A 27,673-nucleotide genomic window follows, 5' to 3' on the forward strand; every position below is an offset into this window, starting at 1 on the left:
ACTGCTGGTGAACATGAGAAATGGATTTTCAAGGGGAAAGTTCTGCTGCAAGTCAGGGACTGAGCAAGTGGCAGAAGAGATTCTCAGGTTCTGGCATGGTCCCTGTGGATGGTGAAAAGGTTTTGCTGCTTGGAGTTGTGGGGACATCCCTCACTGGCTGCAGATGCTTTGTCTGGGCTGGCATCAGGCATCCCTTGGAATGCACATTCCCTGCAGGTGAACAGAGAGTTTTCCAGTTTCTTTTCCAGGTTTAGAGGGCACAGTTTTATCTGCTCATCTTTTACAGGTGTCAGACACAGGCTGAGCTCAGAGCTGTCCCCTGGGGAGGGCAGACACTCTAAGTGATGCCTTTGTTTCCTGCTGTTGAAGAAGCAGATAAAATCTTCACCCTCCAAAGGGTACCTGGGCACACACGTGTGGCTGTCTGCCCGCACTGGGTGCTGCTCCCTGCATCCTTGTCTGGATTGCACAGCATCCCTGGGGCTGGCAGCTGCAGCCCTGCCCTCACACAGTGCCCAGGCTGCTCCTGGGACAAGGAACCACCCAGCACAAGGAATTCCCTCAATCAACATCACTTTCATGTGAAATGATACCAGGCCAGCTTAGGTAAAATGTCATTTACAGGGAGAGGGAATAGCTAAAAATGGGGCAGTGACACCAAATGCTGAACTGGGATGATTTTTCTCCCCTCAACACAGATTGCTAAATCCAAATTTAGAAATCCTAAGGCCACAGAATGGATCTTGGAAGCAGGGATTGAGAGGAGCCTGGCACTGGGCAAACAGGCTGAATCAGGACCCTGGCAGGCAGCACCCTCCTGCTCTTTCTGCACAAGAGCTGATCCCATCCTGGGCTCTGCCCATCACCAGTTGACTTTGAGATGTCACACTGGGATGATGAGACTTCTCCTGGAGTGGCCAAGGACTTCAGGGTTTTTAACAACATTTCAAACAGCCTGATATCTGAAGCCACTTTGGGAAAGTTGAAAGAGTTAATCACCATTTCCATGAGTGGAAAAAAAGATGACAAGGACTATCTCCAGAGAAAGCTTCCATCCCTGAAGGCCAGAAGCACTGATTCCTCTCTCTTTGCAAGGAACATCAGAAGGAAGGAGATCTCTGAATTTTAATGCCTGTTTCTGTATGTGATTAAGCCCATGTGAGAAGATGGCAGCAGTGCCTGTATGGACCATTGAAAATTCGAGTTGGCAGGAGAAGGGGAGGGCAGACAAAGGTCACAGCAACATCCAGGATGTCCTTTAACATCTCTGCTTTGTTCTTAGCACACACAGCAGCAGAATTGCCTGAGCTCCACTCTGGGTTATTCCACCATCACAGCCAGTGCAATCCCACCCCAGCAGTGCTGCTCCAGCCCCTTTGCCATGATTTTTGGGGCTGATTTATGAGTGGGGGAGAAGGAGCTGCCAAGAACAGCCATCAAGTTGTCACCTTTGTCCCACTTTGGTGTCTGTAATTGGTGTTTTCTGACAAATGTGGGTACTGAGGGGCCAGGCTGACCAGCCTAGCATGGAGGCTCCCCACACCAGACACATGATCTCACATTATCTTTGCTCCCTCATCTTTAACACTGCTCTGAATAACTAGACTCAAACCCCACAGGTATCTGCCAGGCAGGTGCTGGTACCTGGGAGGAAGCCTTGGCAGGATGGAGGTGGAGGCAATGTGATCTGTGGAGTCATTCTTGAGTGAAATAAACAGCAAAAAAGGGGTGGCTGAGCTGCACTCCAGGTGTGCAGCCACAGCCCAGCCTGGGCAGTGTCTGACTGTGTGACAGGCTGCAAAGGGTAGTGTTGGGGAAGATGAAACAGGAAAGCCTTATAAATATGGTTGCCTGGCAAAAGGTTTTGAGAATATGGAAACTGTAAGTGAGATTGAAAGGAAAGCAAGCTTTGAGATACCTGAGTTACTGAACAACTGGAAAACAATGGTGTGGCTGGCTGAAGGTGATCCCCTTTTGATGAAACAACACCCTCTGCTTGCAGACAGGCCCAAGGGTCAGAGCAGACCCTACCAGCTTGGCAGAAGGGGCCCAAAGAGGAGTTTTTAGGGTTTAAAATGTAGCACAGTATGGTAATGTAATGATTCTTATAGGTTGTATGTAAATGCTATAGGATTTGTGTATTTGTCCTGGTTCAGGGAAAATTTTGGAGAGAACCCTCAAAGGGGCTCTCTCCCCACTTCACTCTCTGGAACAAGTCTTAAAGGTGCAAAACTTATTATTCAGCATAAACAAAACAAGATGATTGGGGACAAAAGCATCATACAGTCAACCTAGGACATTCTTGTACTAGATTGGGTTCATGAAAATTGGAATATTCAGCACAGAAGAAGATTTATTGTATTGTAACGGGAACTTCACGTTCTTTTGTCCTCTCTTTCATCCTCTCTTTTCCTCTTGCTCTCTTTCTCTTGGGTTCCTCTTTTGGGCTCCTCTTTGGGGTCTGCTCTGAGCTGTGGCTGGCAGCTCCCAGCAGGGTCCCTGCACCCACACACTTTGCAATAAACCCCAAGTTCCACAACCTGGCTTCAGAAATCTCTCATCTCCGTCTGTCCCAGCCGTCCTATCCCCATGGCTCCTACAGGGTGGGCAACAAACAGCACCAGGGCACAGGCAGGTGGGAGCAGGGATTGATCCCTTGGACCATCTGAAGGTAGGAATTGGGCCTAAAGTGTTCTGGTAGACAGGAGTAATTTTCTGTGCTATGCTGACACCACATCTACTCCAACTTTCAGCTCATTTCACTTTTAATAACACTAAACCAGGGGTAAATATGTGCAAGTGGCTTCCACAAAGTGCCACCAAGCAGATTAAGATCAGAGCTGTGAAGTGTGAGCATCTGTCCCTCCTTTTCCCCTGAGGGTTCCTCTAGGGCAAGGGCAATCCCAGAGAGCCTGAGAGGAGGCTGCTCCTCACTCCCCATCTCCCACACCTCTGCTGGGAGCACGTGGCCTTCCCTGGCTCCATCCCCTCTAACAAAGGGACTAAAATCAATCCTACTGGAAAAGGGAAGTCAAATGAAGGCAGTCCATATTAATGTGCTGCTCATTAAACAGAGGGGAAAGGCTTTTCACAACCCCCTACACAGATGCACACATCTACAATTATCTTTATAAATTCTAAATCAAAGCAAATTAGCAGCTTAGCGCCGAGCAATAAACATGATTTGATTAGGTATTCCATACCCAGGGCACAACAGGATTTTTTGGTGTTTTAAGTACTCAATTACCATCATGATCCTGTGTTCTGTGTGTTATAAAGAGCTCAGTGCCCTGTGTGAGAGCTCAGCACACAGGGGCAGCACTCACAGCTCTCCTTTGGCCCTGGAACTCTGAGCAGATCACAAGAGCTGGCAGCTCTGCAGCTCACTGGGCTTTGGGTGACACTGCCACTGCCAGCTCCAGCAGTCACCAAGGGCAAATCCTGCTCCTGAGCCAGGCAAAACCCCAGAACCAATACAGAACCAATGAAGGGACTGAGAGCAGCTCTGCCAAACAGGACCTGGGGGATGAAAAATTGGACATGACAATGGCAATGTGCACTGGCAGCCCAAAAAATCAACACATCCTGGGCTGCACCACAAGCAGCATGGGCAGCATGTGGAGGGAGGGCATTGTCCCTCTGTTGTGGTGTTTGTGAGGGTCCCCAGGATGAGGTGAGAGATGAGAATTGACTCCAAGTTCTCAGAAGGCTGATATATTATATTATATATTATATTATATTATATTATATTATATTATATTATATTATATTATATTATATTACTATACTAAAGAGAGAAAGGAGACATCAGAAGGCTGGAAAGGAATGAATAATAAAAACCTGTGACAGACTCAGAGAGTCTGACACAGCTGGCTGTGATTGGCCATTAATCAAAAACAATTCACATGTTGGGTAAACATTTCTCCAAATCACATTCCAGAGGAGCAAAACAGGGAGAAGCTGAGGCTTCTCATCTTTTGCCAGGAGAAGAAATCCTGGCAAAGGGATTTTTCATAAAATATCTCAGTGACATCCCTCTCTGCTCTGTCCTCCTGAGGTCCCACCTGCAGTGCTGCATCCAGCTCTGGGGCTCCCAGCACAAAACCTGGACCTGGTGGGGCTCTCCTGTGACCCATCCTGGGGAGTGTTCAGGATCAGGTTGGATGAGGTTTGGAGCAACCTGGTCCCTTCCAACTCAAACCATTCTATGAGTCACAAAATCCTCTGCTCTCCTGGGAGCAGGTGTCTGTGGCTCTGCCTGGGTTGCTCATTTTCAGGCTGGGTCTGGTCTGGGTAACCCTAGCTCTGGTGCTTTAGGGGTGGGTGTAAATTTGGTGAATTCGGTGAAATTTGGTGAATTTGGTATAAATCATGAGAGGTCAGTACAGCTACTCCCTTGCTTCATGTTAAACATGTGTTTTCATTCAGGGAAAATCCGTTACCTGGATTTTATTCACTGGATTCAGCAGCTAAAGGGCAAAACCCAGAGAGAGCAACTCAGTTTTTGCTGATGTATTAAATTCTCTCCATAGGGCATGAAGGTGTAATATTGTTTTCCTAAAATCCAGGGAGCCATACTCACCACAGCAAAGCAAACCAGACTTTCTGCAGAAAAAGGTAAAGCAAAGAGGCACTGGCTGCAACAGCTCCTTCAACCTCCTTTGTCATTGCCAAATTTGAAAAGCAGAGAAGCCCAGAAATCATGTTTTTTCCACTATGAAATATAACCCAGTGCCAGCTGATGTTTGGTATGGCAGTTTCTCAAAGGAGAAGAAATTGATTTAAATCTTCATAGGTAAAAAAGAGCTGTTTCTGCCTCTATATTTCCCATGCTGAGCTTAAAAATTTTATGAGATATTGCTATCAAACCTGTAATTTTCCTGACAGTCTTTTGAAGGATGTACTTCTCCTTCCACTTCTACTCCTCTTTTTTTTTCTTGCCCCTCAGAGGATGCTCAGGACAGAAACTTCACCTGGGCTCAGTAAGGGCTCCATGGCTGTTTGCAGCTCGTGTGTGGAGGGAGGGTGATGGAACCTGGAGGTCTGTGTAACTGAAGGTTAAACAATTAATAACATCAGCTAGGTGAGCTAAATAAATGACTGAACCACCCTGAAGTGCTGCATGATGTGCTCCTGCTGCTGAGAGGTGCCACAAGGAGGAGGTGGTAAGTTAGCATTTATGCCTAGTGTGCTGCCTGAGGAAAAGTTCAAGAGTTTCTCTCCTTGTTTGTTCAGTTTGGATAAACTGCACTACTTTGTCAGCAGTTATGAAGTGTTTCTGCTGCAAAACTGGAAATGACAATTCCTATTCCTCAGCATGTTTGATTATAGTGGTTTTGTTTCTGTTTCATTTTCTCAATTAGTTTAATATCAGTTACTTTATTATTTGATACTTTAATAATTCATTTTGCCTTCCCAGTCAAGAAGCCCCAAACTAGTTTCATTAAAATCAAGGTTCTTTCAATAACCATCAATTTAAATGGAATAATTTACTAATTTCTTAGCTCCCAGAGGCTCCTATCCTTAAAACATTCCACACACACACACCCACCCCATTTTTTGGGCAGGATACATTTTCTTTCATTGGTCAGAGGCACTAACATGAAGTTTTCACTCTTGCTTGCTGTTATCCCTGCATCTTTCAAAGCAAGCAAGACCACACCTGCATGGGATGCTCAGCATCTCCTGCATTCCCTTGCCATTGAGTTCAGGATTTCATTTAACTCTTACAACTTTCCTGGTTCTCAGAAAGCCCCTGTGTCTGACATCCATGTGAGAACAGGGTTTAAAATGGCTCTGTAAGTAGTTCATCATCCAAAATGATCTGCAGAGAGAGGCACAGCAGCTCCAGCCCCCAGGCAGGGTTTGTTCTCTCTCTGTATTGCTGGTGAGTGACTGATGCTCCCCGGGCTTCCCACAGCCCCCTGTGCTGAGGGATGATGTCACTTAACCAGATGATGTCACCAAATAAAACAGATGAGTTTCCAATCACAAAACCTTTCCTCCAGGTGCACACATTACTCAGAGCTTGGCCATCTCTTCTAGGAATACATTCTCTCTCCTTGTAAAGCATTTTATAAACATTCTTTTCTTCTACCAAGATGAAGGGAGATACTTCTTTAATAACTGGACTTCATTATATTGTCTGTTCCATGGGAGTAGAAATGCAATTCACAGTACAAAACTGTACAAGTCAGTGGACCAAGAGGAAAATGCTCTATAAACCCAACATGTTGAGATACTCATTGCAAAGAAACTGGAGAATCTGCTTGTGACAAACTGCTCAGTTTCCACTCCAAAGCCCTGCTGTGAGCCCATGTTCATATGAGGAACAGCCAAGTTGAAGAGCACAGATGGAGTTGCTGCTCATGCTGCAGACAGCAGCCTGGAGGGGTTAGAGACTGTTCAGAGGCCAAGGACATAAAATAGATTGCTTTTAATGCCCTAAATAGCAGTTTTAATATGCTGGATAGTTTTCATACTGTGCTGGGCACTCTGTCAGAAAGATGGTGGAACTGGGGAGGGCTGGTAAAGAAGTCTAGAGCCCAGCAGCAGCTAGAGAGTCTGGAAAGTTTAATTCATGGCTACTGCAGCCTTCTCTAGGCAAAGAGGGAAAAGGAGCAAGGGCCTTGCTCCAAAGCAGTGTGGAATGTGAGAGTGGGAAGCACTGGACTGGCCCACACTCACTGCATGAGAAGCAAGGTGCTGGTTTTGGCAGGGAGGTGGGAGTCTCTCTGTCCAGGTGGAGTTGCACAGGTTTGTTGTGTTTGAAACGTTGCTGGAGAGGTGACTTCAATATGCCTTGGAGCACAGCTGAGTGACAATCAGGAGAGGCCAGTACAGTCTGAGCTCTCCCCTGAGGTGGTGTGAGCTGTAACTGGGCAGCCCCTCAGCTAAGGATGCTGGAAAAAGAAGGACATGCCTGTTTTTGATCCCTCCTTTTTTCTTCCAGTGCATTCCAGTCACATCTGCAGAGTCTCTGCACAAACCTGCACCAGCCTGCAGGATCTGTGTAGCCACAGCCAGGTTTGAAGGCTGCTGAGTCACACCCAAGGGCTCAGTGGCTGCACTGGCCCAGGTGAGCAGCATAAACAAAGTTGGTTTGTGCCCCATCTGTCACAGCCTTGCAGCCCCGACAGAGCTCAGTAACTTTTTAACCCCTCCTGACTTATCTGCAATTCAGATTTCTCCAGACTGGCCTGGTGGCTCCAGCCTGCCTCTCTCCATACTGGGCTGGAAGCCACAATTGTCACATGAAAAATCACACTCTCCCTTCCTCCTTTGAAAATATTTTACTGCTTTAACAGAACATGGAAAATTCTGAGCTGCTTTGAAGTACATATTTTTCTTTTTTTCAGAGGGTTCCTCTGGCTGACTGACTTTGCCTGCTCTTATCAGTGAGCTCCTCTTCCTTCCCTCTGCTCCAGCCTGGCCTCTGCAAGGCTGCTGGGCTCCATTCTTGTGGGCCCCAGGGGTTAATGCAGCCTTCACAAACAGAGTTCAAATAGTTATTTTTTTCTGACAAAGACATTTCTCTATCTTCCCTCACAAAGTCAGGAAGGGACTGTATGACATAGTTTTTGTCAATAAAAAGCTGTGAGTTTATCAAATTAAAGTATCAAATCCCAAAAGCCATGAAAATGCTGAGGTTTTTTATTTGTTTATTGAGATGTTTCCAGTATCTGTAAGGAGAAAATTCCTGTCACCAGAAAGGGCTGTGTAATTACCCACAACACTCCAAGTTAAATAGAATTAAGTGAGGATCTGTCCTATGAAGGCACAAAAAGCAGGGAGGGAAACTTGTATTCCATCTCTTTCATAGAGCTGCCTCATTAAAAGTCTTTTGGGTGACAGACTAATAAAATTTGGCTTCTTGAGCTTAAAATACTCCTTTTCTTTTTGGTGTAGCTTGCTACAAGGACAAACTCACTCAAAGCTGTCTGATCTGGAGTGCTCCCTGCTACTGATGCTTCCTTCCTGGCAGACCCAGCCTGGTCTCTTTCTGACAAAATGCTGCTCAAGGATCAGAAAAATTTATCCTTTTGGTGAAGGTGGGAGCATTTTCCCAAGCATCCCTCACTCTTCACACTTGCCTGCATACATAGTCTGCAGGTTAAAATTCCCTTTGAAGAGCTCATCTCCTGAGGGCTCAGTTCTCCAGGGAAAGCTCCTCTATCCCACTGAGGAAGCCTCTCAACCATGCCTGTCCCTTGGGAGGAGCCTCTTGTGCTTCACAAAAGGAAGGTGAGAGCCAGACTCTGATGGAAGGGGTGTGGAGATGAAATGAGCATCACCAGCCTCTTGTGGAACAATGGATTTTCTGACTAATACAGAGATTATTTATTTATTTGTTTTCCCGACAGTAGCAAAATGCAGAAACAAAATTATTTGAATTAAACACAACATGCCCAGAGGTTGTGGCACCTCCAATCTTTGAGATACTGGGCACTTAACCTCCAGAGCTCTACTCCAGCTGTATTTCTGGAAATCAGTTCCACAATTCTACCTGATGACTCACAGCAAAGAAAGCTGCACAGTGACAAGTGGAGACCATATGTGCTTGACTTCCAACCTATCCCTAACTGAGGGAATGTCTTTGCTATTAGCCTTGCTCTAATTTAAATAACTACTTTATCAGAACAGGTTTTCTACACAAGTCAAGTTTTGCAGTTTTTATTATGGATCTTTGCAACAACATGAAGAAGTACTTTTTTTTCCCCCCTGATACAGAGGACAGGATCAAATGGACACTTGAGTATGTTCCCAACAGCAGTGCTGTACCAGAGTACTCCATCAAAACCCTTTCTCTATCACTAATCACACACACAGTAACATCTGTGCAAGCCAGTTGGCTCTGGACAGCTCCTGTGGCTCTTGAAAGACTATTTCTTGGCAGGTTGTGTTTTTCACTCTAATTGAAAGGTTAATCAAATCAGTCATACTTGTATGTTGGCTAAATAAACACACTGTCTTCACTGATCACGAAACAGATGCACTACCACTCATGTTTCCCATGGGGTTCATTTGTTCCATGATCACATTTGGTTTTCTTCAAGCTTCTCTATGCAGGATCTGACAGCATTTTGGATAGTTTTCATAAGGAAATTTACCTTTCAGATGCTACTGCATTCACGTCTTAACTCTTAACAGCTTTTGGCAAAGGTATTACATATCCTCAACATTGCTTCATTGTAGAAAACGTGGAGGAAGCCAATCCTGCAAGAGGCTGAGAACTCCTCAGAGCATAAATACATCATGGAGTGGAGCAGTCTATGGTGCTGAGGCTGAAACTGCCCACATACCAAACCTGTTTTCCCTCTGCCTCTCCCTCAGTGAGGCTCTCACCTGCACCCAGCTGTTGTAGCAGCTCTCTTTAGCTCCCAGGACCCAGGGAGGCAATGGCCTGTGCCTGGGGCCTGACTTTGTGCACAACTGAGCTGACTCTGACACTCTGAAAACACTGAAAACACTCCTGTCTCTCTGAAAGCAGCATTTACTGTTTGCTGGATATATATATATATAATAGGACAACACATCTCTGGGAAGGCAGACTTGCTCAATGCATGACAGGTACAAAATATGCATTCAAGTTAAGATCTGTGTACCACAAAACTGCCAAGCACTCAAAAGCTGCAACAGCTGATAATTGTTCTAAAGGAAAAGGCACTCAAAAATCTTCCTGTCCCTTGGTAACAAGTACAATGAAGAAAATCCATTCATTCAAAGAGATGAACACAGATTTAGATAATTTCAGTATTACATTCTTAAATAGGAAAAAAGGTGCATTTATTTCTCTAGTAAAAACAGTATTCATGCAATGTATTATGACGTTCTTTAGGGTGGGATTAACTTTATTTATTTTCTGTGTTCTGAAAGATTCAGATAACAAAACTTTGTTGAACTGTTGAGAGATATGTCTCTACAGGGCTCTTTAAGTCAGATTTCAGAGATGCTCTCTCCCTCCACTGACAGGGAGACCAGACTTGCCAGGTCCACATCTGAACAATTTAAGTAATTTGTACCACAACTCATCAACCAACAGTTACCTCCCACTGCAGTCCCTCCTTCTTTTTTTACTATTTTTATGACATCATATCATCAATTTCCAACCTCAGGTCTCCACACTACAGACTTTTCTTTCATCTGTCTCATAATGAAAAGGAAGCTGCACTTCAGAGAGCTGAACATCACACTAAGAATAAACTCAGAACTCTCACATAAAAAAATAGCATTTGTGAAAAATTACCATTTCCTCCCATCCTTACCACACCTTTTTAACCTTTCATTCACTTAAAACCATTGTGACCCAAGTGCAACATTCTCATTTATCCCATTTTGCCACATTACAATAGTCACACTGGTAGAAATGTTACCATTCCAGTGATCCTCACACAGCCCCTACTGCTCCCAAAAGAAAAGCCAAGCACAAGAGCAGGTCAGGACAAGGATACAGGAGAGGAACCAGAGCCAGCAATAAAAGGCAAGAGGCACACAGTGACCTCTGTGGGACCTGACTCACCTTGACATTTACTACCACTGTGTTCTTACAGCATCAATTTATCATTCACTTAAGCACTTTGTTCAACTAAGGCACTGGGAGAAAGGCAACAGAATCAGTAAATCCAAGCACCAGCTGGATTTAAGCCACAACACAAAAGAGATTTGAAATCAGTAATTTCCTTATGGGGGAGTGCAGATACTCACTTGTCTATACAGCATCAGAGCTGAATTGCCTGGATGATCAGAAAGCAAAAAAAAAAATGCTTTTAGGATCACTTTTTCATCTACTGGAATCTAAACTGATAAAAAAGGTCAAATCAGATTATTAGAACTGTGTGTGTTTTAGGAAATACCACTGAATATAGATTCGGGAGACTGTTTTTTTAATATTTATTTAGTAAAACTTACTATACAAACAAAAGGTTATCACAACAGTGGAATATGCAGGGTTATAGTTTCTCCTTCAAGCTGCTTCTCTGCTTCAGTAAAAACACATATATACATTTACAATTATTTCCCTTTAAACACTGGGATTCATATATTAAAACATACCTGGTAAAATAAGCTTAAAATAATTTCACATTGCTTGGAAAAAGATTTGAGTAATTTACTCTTACCAGAGTGCCATTGTTGCACAGTATTCAAAAAAATGAACGACCACTAAAATATAGAGTAAAACATTTAAAAGTACATTTATTTCAAATGTGGGCAAAATATCAATATAAAAGAAAATAGAGTATAAGAAATAAAAATAAAGTACAAAACATTTTCATCTTCGACATCCATAATTTAATAGATAACAAGCCCTTTTATTTTTACATCCAAATTACACTTTTGGCTGAAGTACCATAATTTATTTTAAAATGCTTAAAAATGGGCTCATCATGATACCTAAAGTGGGCTCTTTTAAAATGGTAGTATAATACAAAACATAGTAAATTATGTTTCAGCATAATAAAATTACACATCCTAAAAAAGATGCAGTTTATTTTTGCTTTCCTGCTTTAAACTGCTCATCATCCCTAGGAAAACAGCTGGAAAACAGCATCCACAGGAAGTTCTAGTTGCTTTGTACAATGGCTGAACAGCTAGATATAATGCTCCAAGGATTCTGGAGCAGTAAGGCATTTTACTATCCATCAAGTAAATTTATATGTAAGCATGTTAAGGAAGAACAATTGTAAGAAATGACAGCAAAATACAAATTCTATTTAAAAAATGCATAAAGACACAGAGGCCTTACTGGTCCCTCCACTGCATTTATCAAACAGGGTCTATAATCTTCAGAAAAAGCTGTTTTCCTCATCTGAAAGTACCTTGTGCCAAATATTTCCCTTAGTGGCAAGTTCTTTTCCCATTGCCTAATATTCTACTATTTACTAATTTATTTTACTATTTACTAATACTTACTACTCCTTTGTGACTACCCTGCCTTCCTTCTCCTTTGAAGTATTCCCCATCAAAAGTCAATTCCATGTTGAATTTAAGCTACTTTCCTGGGTGTTAAACTACCCTCCTACCAAGTAAGCATTACATATCCTAAAAAAATACAATTAATTAGTTCCTAATTAAGAAAAAACTTTTAGTAAACCATTCTCCCCTAAGCAGCAGAATGTCTTTACACAAAAAGGATATGATTCATAATCCAGTGTTTGAGTAAGCACTCCAGTCAGGACAAACTCAGCATTGTGGACATCTAGAAATATCAAAATTCATACAGTTCACACAGAAATTCTGCCTCATTCTGCAGGTGTCTCACACCTGACACTGCACCTGGCACTGTTACTAAATACAGCATTTCTTGGGGCTCTACACTAAAGTGAAAATAACTAAAGTGAAAACCCCTAACTCACAAGATGAATACTGAGATGGTGCCCTGGTTTCAGTTAATTTTCTTCTTAGTAGCTGGTACAGGGCTGTGCTTTGAATTAGGATGAGAATAATGCTGGTAACACACTGATGTTTCAGTTGTTGCTAAATTCAAAAATTTATGGTGATCTGCCTATAAAATAACTATTAGATATATCCAGCTAACAGCTGGCTTGGACTTCTCCATGGTTTGCAGGACAGTCCATGTATTCCTCTATTACTACCTGAAAGCTTCAAAAGATCTCTATATCTGTATAACAATAGTAGTAATAATAACAACTGGGAAATAGAAAAAAAAAATCCAAGTAACAGTTATACTGTTCAATCACAAAAAACACTTATACCTACCTATGCCTCGTGCGAAATATTCTCGACATAAATGAAGGTCATTTTCACAGGAAATCAAGATTATCTCTGGCAAGCTCTAAAGGAAAGAAAGTAATGGTTAGCTCAGAAGAACATGGTAAGGCATTATAAATAAATTTTGGAAAGCAACACTCAACACACTTTGTTCTGCTTATGCTCCATGAGTTTTCGAAAGGAAGGTTGTTTGGATAATACTTTTCCTCCTGCACACTCCACAATGGCTTTCATGGTGGAAAGACTGGGACAAATTCCAGGTGTAATGTAAAAATATTTTCCCTAAAGAGAGAAAAGGAAGAACAAGAAAAAGCATTATTATGCTATTTGATTTCTGTAACACATGAAGTTTTAATGTCATGTCAGACTTTTATACAACAGGGCAGGCTATGTAAGCTGGGGTTGGGCTTATGGACACAGATTCATCAGTTGATGAGTTGTCCTTAATTACTGCTGATGTTTCCCCTGGAGGGGTAAATGTACAATTTTGATGAATTTGAATAGTTCAGGTGTGTCTATTTCCACACCTGCAAAGTAACAACTGCAGCTTGGTAAAACACATAAGAACAATGCTCCTCACTTCTTTGAGCACAGGGACATCTCAAGTGTTATAAAAAAAAACATTTACCTTTTAATTAACACCCAATTTATTACTTCCTGACAAAAATTATTCTACTACTTGACTGAGATAGGTGACCAAATCACAAAGTAGATTATCTCTGTTTATCAGCCAGGAATAAAAACCAGAAAACACCTTGCTATTTAATCTGCAAAACTGAGAGCAAAATGTAGCATTTAGACATAACAGAAGACATAAATTCCTCTTCATTACAGGTAGAAAAAATACCTGTTTTAGGTGGTTCACCTCCATAAACAGGTGTGATTCAGTTAGGCTGAAGAATCTTTAGCAACTCAGATCTCGATACCTCTCTGCATTGTAATGCAATTTTAACCAGAGGCACAAAAACATCTCCCACCATCCTAGCAAACAGCCTGGTGGAAATGCAGCCTCCAAGGAGATTCACACTAGAACTCCCTGAGGCTGAAGGGCAAACTCACTCTCACACTCCCAATTTTATGGGCAAGTGCTCTGGCTACAAGGCTGGTGTAAAAAAGAAAAGAGAAAACAAAGAAAAGAAAGTCCCTCCCATAAATGGCTTTTTGCAAGTAACAGAGCAATGTTCTAAATTTTGGAAGGGAGCAAATATACTGAGAATGGTTAACATCTACAGGATCCAGTCATTCAGAGGGTTTACATCCACCCCAATGCTTAGGCACAAAACAGGCATAAGGTCAAACCCAAAAATTAAAACAAATGTTTCCTGTTATATGCCAGCCTGCCCTACTGCTTTCAGCTATAAAACCTGTGGTCCCAATGCTGAAAAAGTCAGGTTGAAAAACTCCCAAGTATTTAAATGCTGTGGTAAACTGCATACCTTGAACAGTGGAGCTACTTGTGCTCTCTTTAGAGACTCCTCTAAACTAAAGCAGAAAAGCACCTCAGCTTCAGCATCTCTGAGCACAAAGTTCTGCTCATCTGAAAAAGAAAGACTGATGATGTGGGACACAAAACACAGACATCCCCATGGCCCAGGATGGAATCTGAGCAGAACATCCTGGTGGCAAAGTGGCTCTGAATGGCAGACACCTACTAGAATTTAACATGATTAAAACATCCCTCTTCATCAGGCTTTTCACAAAGATGACACCCAAATACTTGGAGAATTAAACTGTGTTTTACACTTGCATACCTAACAACAATCACTGTCCTATCAAGTCCCTTTTTCTAACTTATTGGAGGTACTTGCAAATTTTTATTTTTTGATTTTCTGCAAAGGAGAATGATCAAGCAAGGATCAAGTTTAAACTCAAATTACTGTGACCACTTATGGGAGGCCAGAAACTCTCTTCCAGTCCTCAAACAGCCTTAACAGAAAGAACTTTCCATCTGTTTTATTTGTCCTGCAATTTACCCAATTTTTCTTCTTTTATTAGGGATGGAACTTCAGTCTTTTATCTTTCCACTAAAGCTATGTCAAACACATTTCTAAATCAAATTTAATCCAAAATCCCTAAGTCTAAAAACTAAAACAAAAAAAATTATACAGAGAACAAATTGGTCTGTCCAAGGACAATTCTGACAACTTGCTAGAGACAGTGTTAATACTCTTTCTTCCAAGGGACAAAAGAAACAGGACAATTTTTGTAAACAATTGCCATATTTTCCATCATTACAGCAGGTACAAAACTGAAACCAGCCCATTAGCTATAAATCAACCTAATTTCAGTAAATAAGTAAAGTACTTCAAGTACTAGATCATAACAGTCATCCTAAATCCCCTGATTTTCTTCATCTTCTAAGAGTTTTCAATTTAATCAGTTTCTCAGTTCACTGATGCTGAAATAAGCAAATTGCCTTCCTGAGATTTCTAAAAATGTTTGCTGGTTTATTAGTTAATGATCCATAGATTCAAGTCTTTACAGTGATTAGCCAGCCATTTTCTTCTTACAATTATATATGCACAAAACAATCATAAACCAAATAATCACCCTTTCAGGAAGGGTGAATTAAAAAATAATGCAGCCATGAGTAAAAATCTACAAAACGGCTACCCAAGAAAGAAATGCAATACTTAACAATATCCAGCCATTTAATCACCCCAACACTAACTTTTTAAGTGTGTTTTTCTTTCATTTAAGGGGAAAAAACTGTATTAAAACAAATGAAAACTAAATGAAACAAAATATTCTGCTGAAAGAGAACCTGATTTTAAAAAAATCACATAACTTGTGACAGCTTTGCTTAACCATACTAAGACAACCTTCTAACTCAAGTAGAATACAAACTAGCTGCTAATATCATTATTTAAAAAGCTTTGCAAATTATTCTTCAAGAGGTGTGAATGATGACAATCGGACTTGCTGTAAAATTAAAATTTCTCCTTTCAAAAGCTGAACTCCTTAGAAAAATGTAAAAAACACTGAAGTCAGAAGACAAAACAACAAAATGTATTTAAATATGTCAATCAACATTTATTTTACTGTAGGAATTGACACTAATTTCACTTACCAACAAATTTCTGGCATTTGAAACACTCTTCTAACCACTCTGGAGTTACTATGTGCTTGACTACAGAAATTGCTGTCAGGAACTTGACAGTTCGAGTCACTTTACTGGCAATGAGATGGGTGCACTTCTGGGCAGAGTCTGCTACTTCACCTCCAAGGATATACAGTTTCTGAAAATTGTACAAAACACAAACCAGAATGGAACAGTTGTTAAAATATAGAGGGAAAAAAGGAAACTAAATATTAGATCATCACATCAAATAAAACTAAGCTCCTAATGAAATTGTAAATGTAGATTATTTAGTGTTACAGTGATTCCTTTACTCAAGCTGATTAATTTAGACAGAATTTACAGCCACTGAATATCCAGGTATTTCCAGACATAAATATCACCTGTCAAGATTGAAAACAATTTCCCACTTCTGCAGTTTTTTGATTTTGGGTTGTGCTTTTTTAAAGCAAAGAACTAACTGTAAGACACAAATTAATTTTTTTTTTTTGAAACAGGATATTAAATTTAAAGTAAGCAACAGTAAGAATATATAATAATTCTGCTCTCTTCTAGGGAAGGTGTAGTACACACTGTAGCTACAGCAAACTTAAATTTTGCTAGGCTTTTCTTTAAAGAGAAAAGCATCTCATGAAAAACACATATTCCACATGCATTTCTGATAATACTGAGCAACTATTCCCTTTTCCATGGTAAAGGCACCAAACTCAAACTAGCTCCTCACAGTTGCTACCTTATCAATTAAGCCAGTCATTATCTGAAGGAATGAGTGACACAATGAATGAGCTGGTGAGGCACATCAGATTACCACAGGTGTTAGAGATAAAGAGTGCTCCCCTCATAAAAATTTCAAGGATGAAAAAATATTTGGACAGCTTTAGTAACCATGCACCCTGGATTTCTGATTAAGACAATCAGTTTGCACAAATAAATAAAACCCACACCAATATCTCTAAGTATAAATATTTAACAGACTAGGGTTTTTATTGCATGAATGATTAGGAGTCCCAAAGCAAGAAGGCTTGAGGGTTAGTTAGGTTAGAAGGCCCAAGAGGTCTCTGTGCACTGCACTGCTCTGATAATGATGAGCACATAGGACAGACAGGGACAGTGCTTTTAGCCCTATTTTACCATGGGTTGCATAAAGATGACCCACGAAAGTATTATTTAATGACACTGAACCTCTCCAGTATTTACTTCCTTCCTGGTAATAAACACCCTGTGAACAGGACATTGCACTCTGAAAGGCAAAGGCTGCTTTTCTATGTTCACCTCAAGCACTCACATCCATGAATGCAGACCTGGCAAGATTTCCACTGTGATGTGGAAGGGACCCTTTGGCCATACAGGTACAAAGATTACTCCTCCATCTCAGTAAGATGAGGAGTACCCAGCCCCAGTTAGTTATACAGACTCTGCAGAGTTTTGATAGCATCAGTGCTGACAGGTTTACATTCAACTTCACAAGCTTTGAGGCTGAAATTGATTTTTTTTAATTTGTGAGCCATAGCTGCTACCAAAACAGATTGTCTAACATAATTAACCTGGAACCAACAGGACAGAAACTAGAAGTTGATACTGGAACTTTATGGGATACACTGAAAAACATTTTATGTCCTAAAATACTCAATATCAAGCTTCAAATGCACACACTGCAAGGGAAAAAAGACCTCTGAAGCTGAACCACTTTAAAAACAAGTATAGGTGTAATAAAGAAAATATTTTATATTTTTGAGGACATCAAAGTGTGTATTTCTAAGAAACATAGTAACTCAAACTAGGCCTTAGTTACTTCTCATTATCTGAATGTTATAAATAATATACATTTAAGTTTTAGCAGAGCTTTATTAAGGAACAGAACAAAACCTCCACAGGAACATACCCCACACCTGCCATCAGCTTTGTCATCAGCTGTCTTTGAAGCATTTGGTACTACAGACAGCAACCCCACTAGAAGAATCCTGGGTCTTATCCAGTACAACTATCACTCTTTTTCTCACCTAAATTTGGTCATGAAATTTTCTATTTAAAAACAAATGTGGAAAGGGCTTTCTTGCCTTTTAAAGCAGTCCTACAGAAAGAAAAAGCAAGTAGCACAGTAGTGTAAAGTAGTTAACTAAAGGAGAACAGCTACCAAATAAAAATCATTTCACATAAACCTACCCTAACGTCGGCTGGTAAGTACTGGTTTTTATCCACTAGGTACATGCTTATCAAGTCTTAGCAAAAATTCAACATCCATTGTTTCAATGTAGTTCACAAGAGATAAGCCTGAAAGTCACCTTAATGTACTGTTGCACTTGCATAGGTTCAAATCCTGTGAAGAGCACCATTGGTGTCAGCTCAGGGGTGAGTTTCTTAGTAGGTGGCGGCAGGTCTTCAATCCTACAGAATATGGGAAATACAGCAGAATGTGGCATTTGGGCCCAAGGCTGCAGAACTGTCATTTTGAAATTAGACATGCACACTTTTGCAAGTTTCACCAATGGACTCACCCAGATGACTGAGAATTAGGCACAACTTTTTCTGAAAAAAACCCCACCGTGCAGAAAACACTACATATTCTCCTCTTTCTGCACTCCCACAACTTCACTCTCTTAAATTATTGTTTTATTCCTGCCAGCTGAGGAACTGGCAAATCCAAAGCCCACTGAGAGTTATTTCACTGAGCAGGGCACAGGATGGTGCAGGCTGATGTGCAGCTGACTCTTCTGAGGAACAATCAATAAACAGGCATTGACTGCTCACTGTTCTTACCTTGCTCTTTTGGAAGACGGCTGAAGACTGGCTTCATTCTGCTTTGGTTTCAAAGGCAACCTCACACCCTGAAATCACACCAGTTCCATGTTTAGATCTGCATTTAACAGGGAAAATGACTTCTATCCTGAATTAATCACAAATGAAAATTACACCATGCTGAATACGTGGGGCACCTACTACTGACACAATGAGCCCAACGGCAAAGCTGAGATTCAGCCAAAGCTTCTCCACAAACGTGGGCAACCCTGAAAGTGCACACCAAATAAAATATTGTGGGACTTTTTTCCTTTAAATAACACTGCTAATTATCAATGGAAAAGCCAATGATTTAAATGAGAAAGAGACTGAAAAGCCTGTCCATTTGTTAAGCACATGAAGACTACAATATTCTTCCTGGTGCTAAATTTAATGGAATGGTAATATCCCAGAAAATAATTCTGTTTTAAACTCAAGTTTCCTAACTACATAAACAGAACTGGATAGGAAGTGCCACCTCCCCACCACCAGATCAGCCTCCAGAGCATGTGCCTAGGGGTGATCAAATGTAGCTTTTTAGGCTCTCCTTGGTCTGAGTAACTTGAAACCAGAGCTCCCAGGTGGAGGAGTGTGTGACATCTATTTCTTTTAACCTTCAATACCTGAAATTTCATGAAGAATGCTAAGAGGCACATGACCAGAAAGACAGGCAGCAATGTACCAGCCTTGCTGTGAGAATGTTCCTTTGGGAGGAACAAGCCACAGGGGTTTGTTCCCTGCTCTCAGGCCAGGCATTTTTATGCTAGTCAGCCCATAGCATGAGCAGCTGGAAAGAAAAGTGCACATATTCACATTTTGATAGACATTTCAACTATGAAAATGCAAGAGGTAGATGGCATCAACAGCATCTGACAAGACAGCTGTCCTCAGAAGAGGACCCTAAACCCCAAGACAAATAGAAGTGCCTCCTGTGAAGGAGTGAACTCCCTGACAATTCCACATGCCCAGCATTTTCTATTACCAAACCATACTCCTCTGTGGGCACCCAGAGGGCACCTGGATGATATTGTCTCCAGAAGCTCTTTTCAATATAAATCACAAAACTCCCACCTCACATGGGCCAGAAGGGTCCCCATATAAATACAGAAGGGAAGGTATTAAATTACCCATCCAACCCCTGAGGTCTCCATTTGCTACACAAGACAAAACTTGGACAAAAACCTGGTGTGACTAATGCACACAAAAAATGTATCCAGTTTTAAGATGAGCTCAACTGCTATGTGGATGCAAAGGGTGGTGGTGAGAAAACCAAAACTGAGTTAGTTAAAAGCTATTTTAAATCCTAATAATGCTCACTGAATCTTCTCAAGGACTTTTTTCTTTTATAATAGAATGTTTTCCATCTTCAGGAAAATATGAAGACCATGAATTTTTAAAAGCATTTAGTTTTCTAAATGAGAGTTTCCTACAGGCCCATGAAACAAATCCACAAGGGTCTCTAAGAAGAATGTTTCAAACTTAGGGTCAGGAAAACAGTAGTGCCTATTGCTAGAGCTGAAAGGTATTCAAGCCACAGTGCCCAGAATCCCCATTTAAAACATTGCTGCAAATTACATTTTGAGAGTTTTAGACTCTTCTTTTCTGAAGAGTCTAAAAGTGACTGAGATACAAGTGATCCAAACACAAGAGGTGAGGCAAAACGTTTTTGTGCAATATAAAATGTTAACTGAGAATCACCTGGAGTACAAATTTACCTACATCAAGACATACTGTGAAAAATTATCAAGTATAAATCTGAAATGGGAAGAAAATTTACAATACAAAAACATGAGATAAGTGTAAGATCTAACAGGGAAACTGCAGCTTAATATGCAGAAAATTTACATTTTGCACAGTTCACAGCAAATACCATTCATGACAAAAATTTAGTTCTCTTGTATGTTTTTCAATGTACAATTTTTCATTGTTCATTCCCATTGATGTTTCAGGGTTATCAACTACACTTTTTAGCATGTATGGCATATTTTTAAATATTAAAATACATGGTATATATGCCCATGGTTTTAGTTCTTAGTATATATCAGGGAGATGATATGAAGTAGCAGCACCCTTAACTTACATTATGTATCATACTAAAAATTCAGTCAATATTCTAACAAACTTCTTACTGATTTTGGGTGTTCTGTCTTAAAAACCCTTATGTGGTCTCATCTACATAGTGTTAGGCACTGATTTAAGAAGTACTAAGGTCTGATGTAGAAACTGAAGAGTGAAATATCTAGCCTAAGGTGTGTCAACAGTAACTAAATTTTGTATATCCTACTAAAATTCCTTAATTCTGCAAAAAGATTATTTCTCAGATTCCCCAAAATGAAATAGAACATTAGCAAGAAGCACAGGCAAGGAGTGATCTTATCAAAACAGCTGTATTTATACAATAATTCAACGTACCATTAGAAGTTCTGGTGACACCTTTAATGGGACTCTCCAAGCATCTAGGGAATGGAGAAGAGAACAAAAATGACACCATTGCCAAGTTATTTATACCAGAGGAAACATGTTCCTGCTGGTGGAACAGGCACATAAAAATGCAGCAGAACAGAGGGTTTTGTGACTCTCACCCAGCAGGTTGAGCACCAGGTGCTGGCTGGGGGAGAGCGGGTCCTGGAGGTTGAAGACGGTGTAGCGGCTGTGCTGGATCTGCCGCAGCGCCTCGAAGTTGCCCAGCAGGATGTCACAGAGCCACTGCGCGTTCACGCACGGGATCCGCCACTCCTTGGCCTTCTCGTACTTCAGCCCGCTGGCCCTTGGTGGGCAGACAAGGAGAAAGAGAATTTGTATTGCAAATACAAAATATAGCAATTTTTAATAATAAACCTAAAATATCAGTGGTTTTTATTGGTCTATTCTTTGTTTTAACTGTGATAGGAGATACTCCAAAAAATGCTTTTGTTTTACGTGTCAGAACAAGCCAGTCAGGAGAGAACTTCTGCTGCAAATGGAAACTTTAGACCTGGATTTAAATTTTCCCTCCTCCAATTATTAAAAAGAGGTATTTTATTTATGGATGATCTAAGAGCATCACTTAACATTATTATAAAACAGGAAAGTTAGAAATTACTTCTGGTTTGCCTGTGTTCAGAGGCCAAATTTATCACTTAATATGTGCTGTAATTTAGTTCAAGAAACAACACCACTAAGTTTATTGTTATCAAACTGCAGAACTGAATTACAATTAACAATCTTATAACAAGCCACATGTAGCACCTCACTGTGGTGGTGTTTGAGGGTACCCAGGAGGAGAGAAGAGATGAGATTCTTGACTCCATGTTTCAGAAGGCTGATTTATTATTTTATGATATATATTATATTAAAAGAAAATGATATATTAAAACCGTACTAAAGAAAGGAGACATCAGAAAGCTAGAAAGGAATGAATAATAAAATCTCGTGACAGACTCAGAGTCCAACACAAATGGCTGTCATTGGCCATTAATTAAAAACAATTCACATGCAACCAATCAAAGGTACACCTGTTGGTAAACCATCTCCAGACCACATTCCACAGCCATCAGACAGTTATTGTTTACATTTCTTTTCTGAGGCTTCTCAGGAGAAAAATCCTAGTGAAAGGATTTTCATAAAATATGTGACACCTCACATGTTCAGAGAGGCACTGCCTGGGAAGAGGCTGCTGAGAAGCAAGGACTGTAAAGCAGGGACTGTGGAGTGCAGCACTTACTCTTTACAGATGAGAACTGTATTGCTGCGACACAGGTAGCCCGTGTATTTGGCACCTGCTAGGTAGGCCATGAGCTTGAGGTCATCTCTGTCACTGTCAACAAATCCTGTCACAGAGATTATCTGCAGGCAGAAAGACAGTTTGAAGGAACTGAACATTGATGGCACTAACAAAACACTCCCATGAAAAATATGTTTCCATGACTAACTTTTTACATTACAATGAAATGCACAGCATAGTGTATAAAGCACTCAAAGCATGGTTTGTAGGATACAAACAGTACAATTTAAAAGTGATTTGTTTATACATAAACACTTCAGGCTTCTGATTAAGGAAGAATAATTTTCATTCTTCTGGTCAGCTTTTTCTTATTTACAGAGACCACAGCATTATTATGGAAGAGCTCAGAGCTAATTTGTTTTTTACATGTCTGCCATCTTCCTTCTACTGCTATTTACAGAGGCACACACAAAAAAATGCTTACACTTACTTGCTCTACTCTAAAAATCTGAAAATTGTGCTTTACTCTGCAATGAAGCCAAACAAACTGTGCCAGCTGATCATAGGTGGTGAACTGTAATTCAACATCTTCCATTATTATCTTTAATCCTGACAGGTTTTTGTTTTTGCCATTCTCACCTTTTCATTAGGGAAAGGCAACAGTACACAGTACTTCTGTTTCAAACTGTGTTTATTACATTGCATATTACATTTACTACTCACCACTGAGTAGACACACATGTTGTTATACTCTGATTTTCCCAAATGTGTGTTTTTTTTTATGTCAGTCAGGACAGGCTATTAGCAAGGCCATCATCCCATATGTCTGCATCCAGCACAAAGAAATCCAATGCCAAGACATACTTTGGCACCTTGGTTTATACTGCATAGTACATTCCAAGATGCCTCTCAATGAACTGGAGTTTTCCAATTCCACTTTCACAGCTCCTCATTGCACAGGCAATAGAACTGTGACCTCCTATCCTCTGATTAGCAGCACAGGCTTCCTTTTTAGGTATTTGCTAAGCACAGACTAAGAAAAACTCTCAAAAATCCTCTCCAAATCCTGGGTTATGGTAAGGAAGCACATGCTGTTCGATGTGCTGCTGCTCTGCTGCCATAAACTGTGCAGCCTGGATTACTGCAACCTTGCTGTAAGTCAATCTTTGCCCCTCAGTGTCTGAGAGTAACTCACAAAGGCAGGTGTTACTCCTCACCACTCTGAACTCAGGGAGACTTGCAAAGCACTGACAAACACCTGGCAGCAGCACCACATCAACACAGCACCTTAGGATTAACAGAAGCTTTTATTCCAAGGCAAAAAAAAATGTGTAAAGCACTTTCTAGCTCTGTTTTAATACTGCTCATGGAATGAAGCAAGCAATGAAGCAAGCATTCTTTCAAAGTAAGCTTTTCCTTCTTACATGTTGAGAGCATGGCTTTCCTCCTGGTGGAAATGCCACTGGAAAATGAAGGGCTCGATGAGGTGGGACCATCTTCTTCTTCTTCAAGATTGCATTCAGCCAGTGTGCTGTAATACATCTCTTCCTTTCTCTTAAAGCCTAGGAATACAGGCACAAACAGCTTTTAAAACCCAAAATACATGTTTATTTCTTTATACTTTTTCAACAAATCAAAACTTAGATTTTAATTGTTTTTCTCTACATTTTAGACTCCTCTTTCTCACAGCATCTTCCTTAGTGCTCTCTGGAACAAGTCTACTACATGCACTATGAAAGTCTGTACCCCAAAAAAACCACAAATCATAACAAAAAACAATGAGAAACTTGAAATTTGCTGTCTAAGCCTGAAGCACACAGTGCAAAGGCCTGCCTTTCCAGTGCTAAAATGAAAGCATGCACCCAGCAGGTTCCCAGCTGGCTCACCTGAGCATACATGTTACTGACTTGGCTTTCACAGAGAAGGTGAGTGCATCTGCTCGTGAGGGTTGGGTCCACTGTCCCACCGTGTGCTTGGATGATCTGGTAAGAGAGCAAGTGCACAACTTCTAGGATATAACTATTTTTACATTACATTAAGAAACAAAAAGTCTGAAATGAAAGTCCACCCTTTAGGACACTGCCACCATTAGCACCACTTCACTGAAGAGTTACCCCCCAAAACTAGGTTTGTTATCTAGCTTTAGAACAATTTTGAAAACAAAAAAGAAAATTAAATATGCGGCTTTTCACTGAACAAAAAGTCTATTTTTTAGAAGAAATGGAAAAAAATAAACAAAATAAAGATATATAAACAAAAATAAACCTTCTCATGTTTTTTATTTTTTGTAGTATAACTATTAAACAATTTTTCATGAACTATTCAATTCTATCTCAGCAATAAACACAAGTGCTGTTAAAAATGTCAACAGCTTACTTGATTATGCAAAATTGTAGGGAAAATTCAACTATAAAATCCATCAGAGGTTTCTGAAGAACATCAAAGTCCTCTTATTTAGGAAAGGATACAATCAGATTTTTCTGAAAAATAGAAGTTGGCAAAAAAATAGAAACACTCTATTCTTCCATCTTATTCACTCAGGTGGATACCTCACAGGCTACTAAATGCCAAAATTATATGCAAAAAAGAATGGTTTTATACAATCAAGTTAAAGCTAGACAGCGATGCTATATTACATTTGCTGTACTACAGCTGCCTGATTAAAGCATAAATAAGTGGGAAATAGTTAAGGCTGCAACTTATTTAGACCATGTTCTGACTGAAGACTTAATTCAACCAGGCTGCACACCTAAAGTATCTTTATTACTTTTTCTGGTCAGCAGCAGTTGAATAATTCTTTTTTAGTTTGTAACAGAAGAATTACACAAAAGAATGCCTAAAGAAGAGTGAACAGTGCTGTTTTCTTTTAGAAAATGTTTTCTTTTAGAATTTAGGGACTATGACATTATGTTATATTATATTATGCACAATCTTACCCGTTTCCAGGTCGCTAGCAGCTGTTTGTCAGACATCTGCTCTGGGTAATCAGCAATTGCAAAGACACAGCCCAGTAGGAAATACTCTTCTGGAACTGAAACAGTTTGGCACATAAAGAACAAACAATTAAATACTTAAAAGTCTGAAGAGTTTATCTCAAAATACATTCACTATACCACGTCCTCCTATTACCAGGTTATAAACCTCTTTAGTGTACTTCCTTGGAAAAAGTAGGATCCAAAATGCCAAAGCTGAAAGCCTTTAGGGCTCAGCTCAACCCAGAGTTTGATTTTGTTAAGAGTAGGTTTTTTTCCTGGATGAAGAGGGGCTAAAGGGTCACCAGAAAGAAAACATAAGAATACTTCCTCTTTTACAGAGATCAGCCATGAACAGCCAAAACAATCAAAAAGCTTTCAGTTCTACTCTAATTCAAAGCAAGGTGTGACAACTTTCTGAAACTGAATCTTCAGTAATTTACTGGTACTTCTGAAATTGTAGCTGTTTGGAAGTTTCCCCCTCCCCCTCTGTTTAAAAAAAAGTTTTTAAACAACTGTGCTATGCATTTACTAACACTGTTCTGAAAGTATAGGTTGTGTGCCTGTGGTATCAACTGTATATTTGGAAAGAGAATGTTCTCAGCACTCTCATGCTTTTCAGATTGCTGGATCATCATTAGCTATTATTTGAATAAAAGAATATTGTAAGTATTAGTATAATATTATAATAATATTATAATATTATAATATAAATATTTGCCTAAAAATCAGAAAAAACAGTTCTGAGCCAGGAGTGGCATTTCTTACAATCCCATCCTGTAAACACAGCATTACTTTTTGATTTTCTACCCCACTTCATGTCATTAGCTACTTTTTCCCAGGATCAGAAGGCAATAATTACTAACTCTCCACTGCTGGATCGTGCCCAAAAAGCGGCTGCTGCTGCAGTTGCTGCTGTTGCTGCTGGTGGTGTTGTGGCTGCTGGGCTGCAACTGGAAGCTGTAGTGCTTGAGGTGTCTGAGCTAAGTGCTGCGCTGCCTGATTCTGCATTTGCTGCTGCTGGTGCTGCTGGTGCAGTCGCTGTAAGTGCTGCTGCTGCAGTTGCTGCTGCTGATGTTGCAGCTGTTGCTGTTGCAGCTGTTGCTGTTGCAGGTTCTGCTGCTGCAGCTGTTGCAGCTGTTGCTGCTGCTGCTGCAGCTGTTGCAGCTGCTGCTGCAGCACATGCTGCTGCTGGAACTGGAGCGGCTGCGGAGGGCGGTGCAGCTGCTGCTGCGCGTGGAGCGGCTGCTGCGGGAACTGGAGCTGCTGCTGGGAGAACTGGTGCTGCTGATGGACTTGCTGCTGCTGCTGCTGCTGGGGAAACTGGTGAGGCTGCTGCTGTTGGAAAGACTGCTGGGAGATCTGGGGTGGCTGCTGCTGCTGCTGCTGGAGCTGCATAAGTTGCTGAGGTTGAAGGTGTAAAAGAGGATGGTGCTGTTGCTGCTGTGCTTGATGTGACTGCTGCAATAAATGTGTCTCTGGTGTTAGTTTCACTTGACTAAACAGCACCACATTTGGATGTCCCTGTTGGCTATGATTTACTTGTTGTTCTAAACTTTTTGTAGGTGCTGAAAGTGATTGTAATATCTAGAAAACAAAGATTATTTTTGTGACCTTTTGGTTGTCATTCGGTTTTAAAAATATTTAAAGAACTACTGGGAAAATACAATTCCTAAAAGAAAAGAACCCTACACCTAAATACCTTGTGAGCTAAACAAAATCTTTAACTGCCTAATAGCAAAATGAAACTACAGGACTTACACAAAGAGAAACGTGGAGCTGCATGGGACTCCTAATAAACAGCAATGCACATTTTAGTTAAATTTAAGATTAAAGCCCATCCCTGTATTATTAATAATTTTTCCAACAGCATTATGACTATTAACACTATATTAATAATTACATTGATCAACTGCAATATTAATTTTAAAATCCCGCTGGCCCATTAAATTCAGAGCTTAGTTCCATAGTCCTATTTTCACTTAAAAATTGCTAATGATACCTTCATTAATTAGTGCTGTTTGAAACCTTCATTAATTAGTGCTGTTTTGAACCAATTCAGGAATAAATAGTTTGTTTTTTAATCTCAATACCAAAAAACAAAGAAACATTGATCTGCTGAGCGCTAAGGGTTACTTGGGGAAAAAACCCAAAACAACCTAACCTCCCTACTTAGGAATACTAGATTTTAGGTTTATAGAGTGCTGAAGCAATCTAGAATTTAATTTTATTTTTACATGCATAACCCACTGTTAAGAGAAAAATCATTTCACACTAAGCAGAAACAAGTTAGGCAGTGAATTTTTATGCATCAGAAAAGGGAAAATTAAGCAAAGTTCTAATAGATTAGGATAAGTTTTACATATTTATCAAAATATTTTAATATAAACTACCTATTTCAAATGAGAAGGAGCA

At 40.3% G+C, this 27,673-nt stretch overlaps 1 protein-coding gene across 2 annotated transcripts in view; it reads right to left on the reverse strand.

Annotated features, from left to right (window-relative positions):
* Nucleotides 1–10,876: 10,876 nt before the first annotated feature.
* PAXIP1 (PAX interacting protein 1) overlaps nucleotides 10,877–27,673 on the reverse strand; it is a 31,706-nt gene continuing 14,909 nt past the window's right edge. The window contains exons 7-21 of one of the 2 annotated variants that reach the window (XM_077190700.1): nucleotides 26,125–26,719; nucleotides 25,223–25,317; nucleotides 24,173–24,268; nucleotides 23,711–23,848; nucleotides 22,287–22,408; nucleotides 21,166–21,350; nucleotides 20,996–21,039; nucleotides 18,566–18,633; nucleotides 18,091–18,193; nucleotides 15,800–15,968; nucleotides 14,166–14,266; nucleotides 12,877–13,011; nucleotides 12,718–12,793; nucleotides 12,132–12,196; nucleotides 10,877–11,651 (exon numbers count right to left, since the gene is read on the reverse strand). In XM_077190700.1, the coding sequence (XP_077046815.1) occupies nucleotides 11,640–11,651; nucleotides 12,132–12,196; nucleotides 12,718–12,793; nucleotides 12,877–13,011; nucleotides 14,166–14,266; nucleotides 15,800–15,968; nucleotides 18,091–18,193; nucleotides 18,566–18,633; nucleotides 20,996–21,039; nucleotides 21,166–21,350; nucleotides 22,287–22,408; nucleotides 23,711–23,848; nucleotides 24,173–24,268; nucleotides 25,223–25,317; nucleotides 26,125–26,719 (2,004 nt within the window). In that variant the 3' untranslated portion in view covers nucleotides 10,877–11,639. Of the gene's footprint in view, nucleotides 11,652–12,131; nucleotides 12,197–12,717; nucleotides 12,794–12,876; nucleotides 13,012–14,165; nucleotides 14,267–15,799; nucleotides 15,969–18,090; nucleotides 18,194–18,565; nucleotides 18,634–20,995; nucleotides 21,040–21,165; nucleotides 21,351–22,286; nucleotides 22,409–23,710; nucleotides 23,849–24,172; nucleotides 24,269–25,222; nucleotides 25,318–26,124; nucleotides 26,846–27,673 lie in introns of both variants that reach the window. The other variant, XM_054633291.2, reaches the window with a different exon arrangement.

Source organism: Agelaius phoeniceus, chromosome 1, assembly GCF_051311805.1.
Source record: "Agelaius phoeniceus isolate bAgePho1 chromosome 1, bAgePho1.hap1, whole genome shotgun sequence".
Lineage (NCBI taxonomy): Eukaryota > Metazoa > Chordata > Aves > Passeriformes > Icteridae > Agelaius > Agelaius phoeniceus.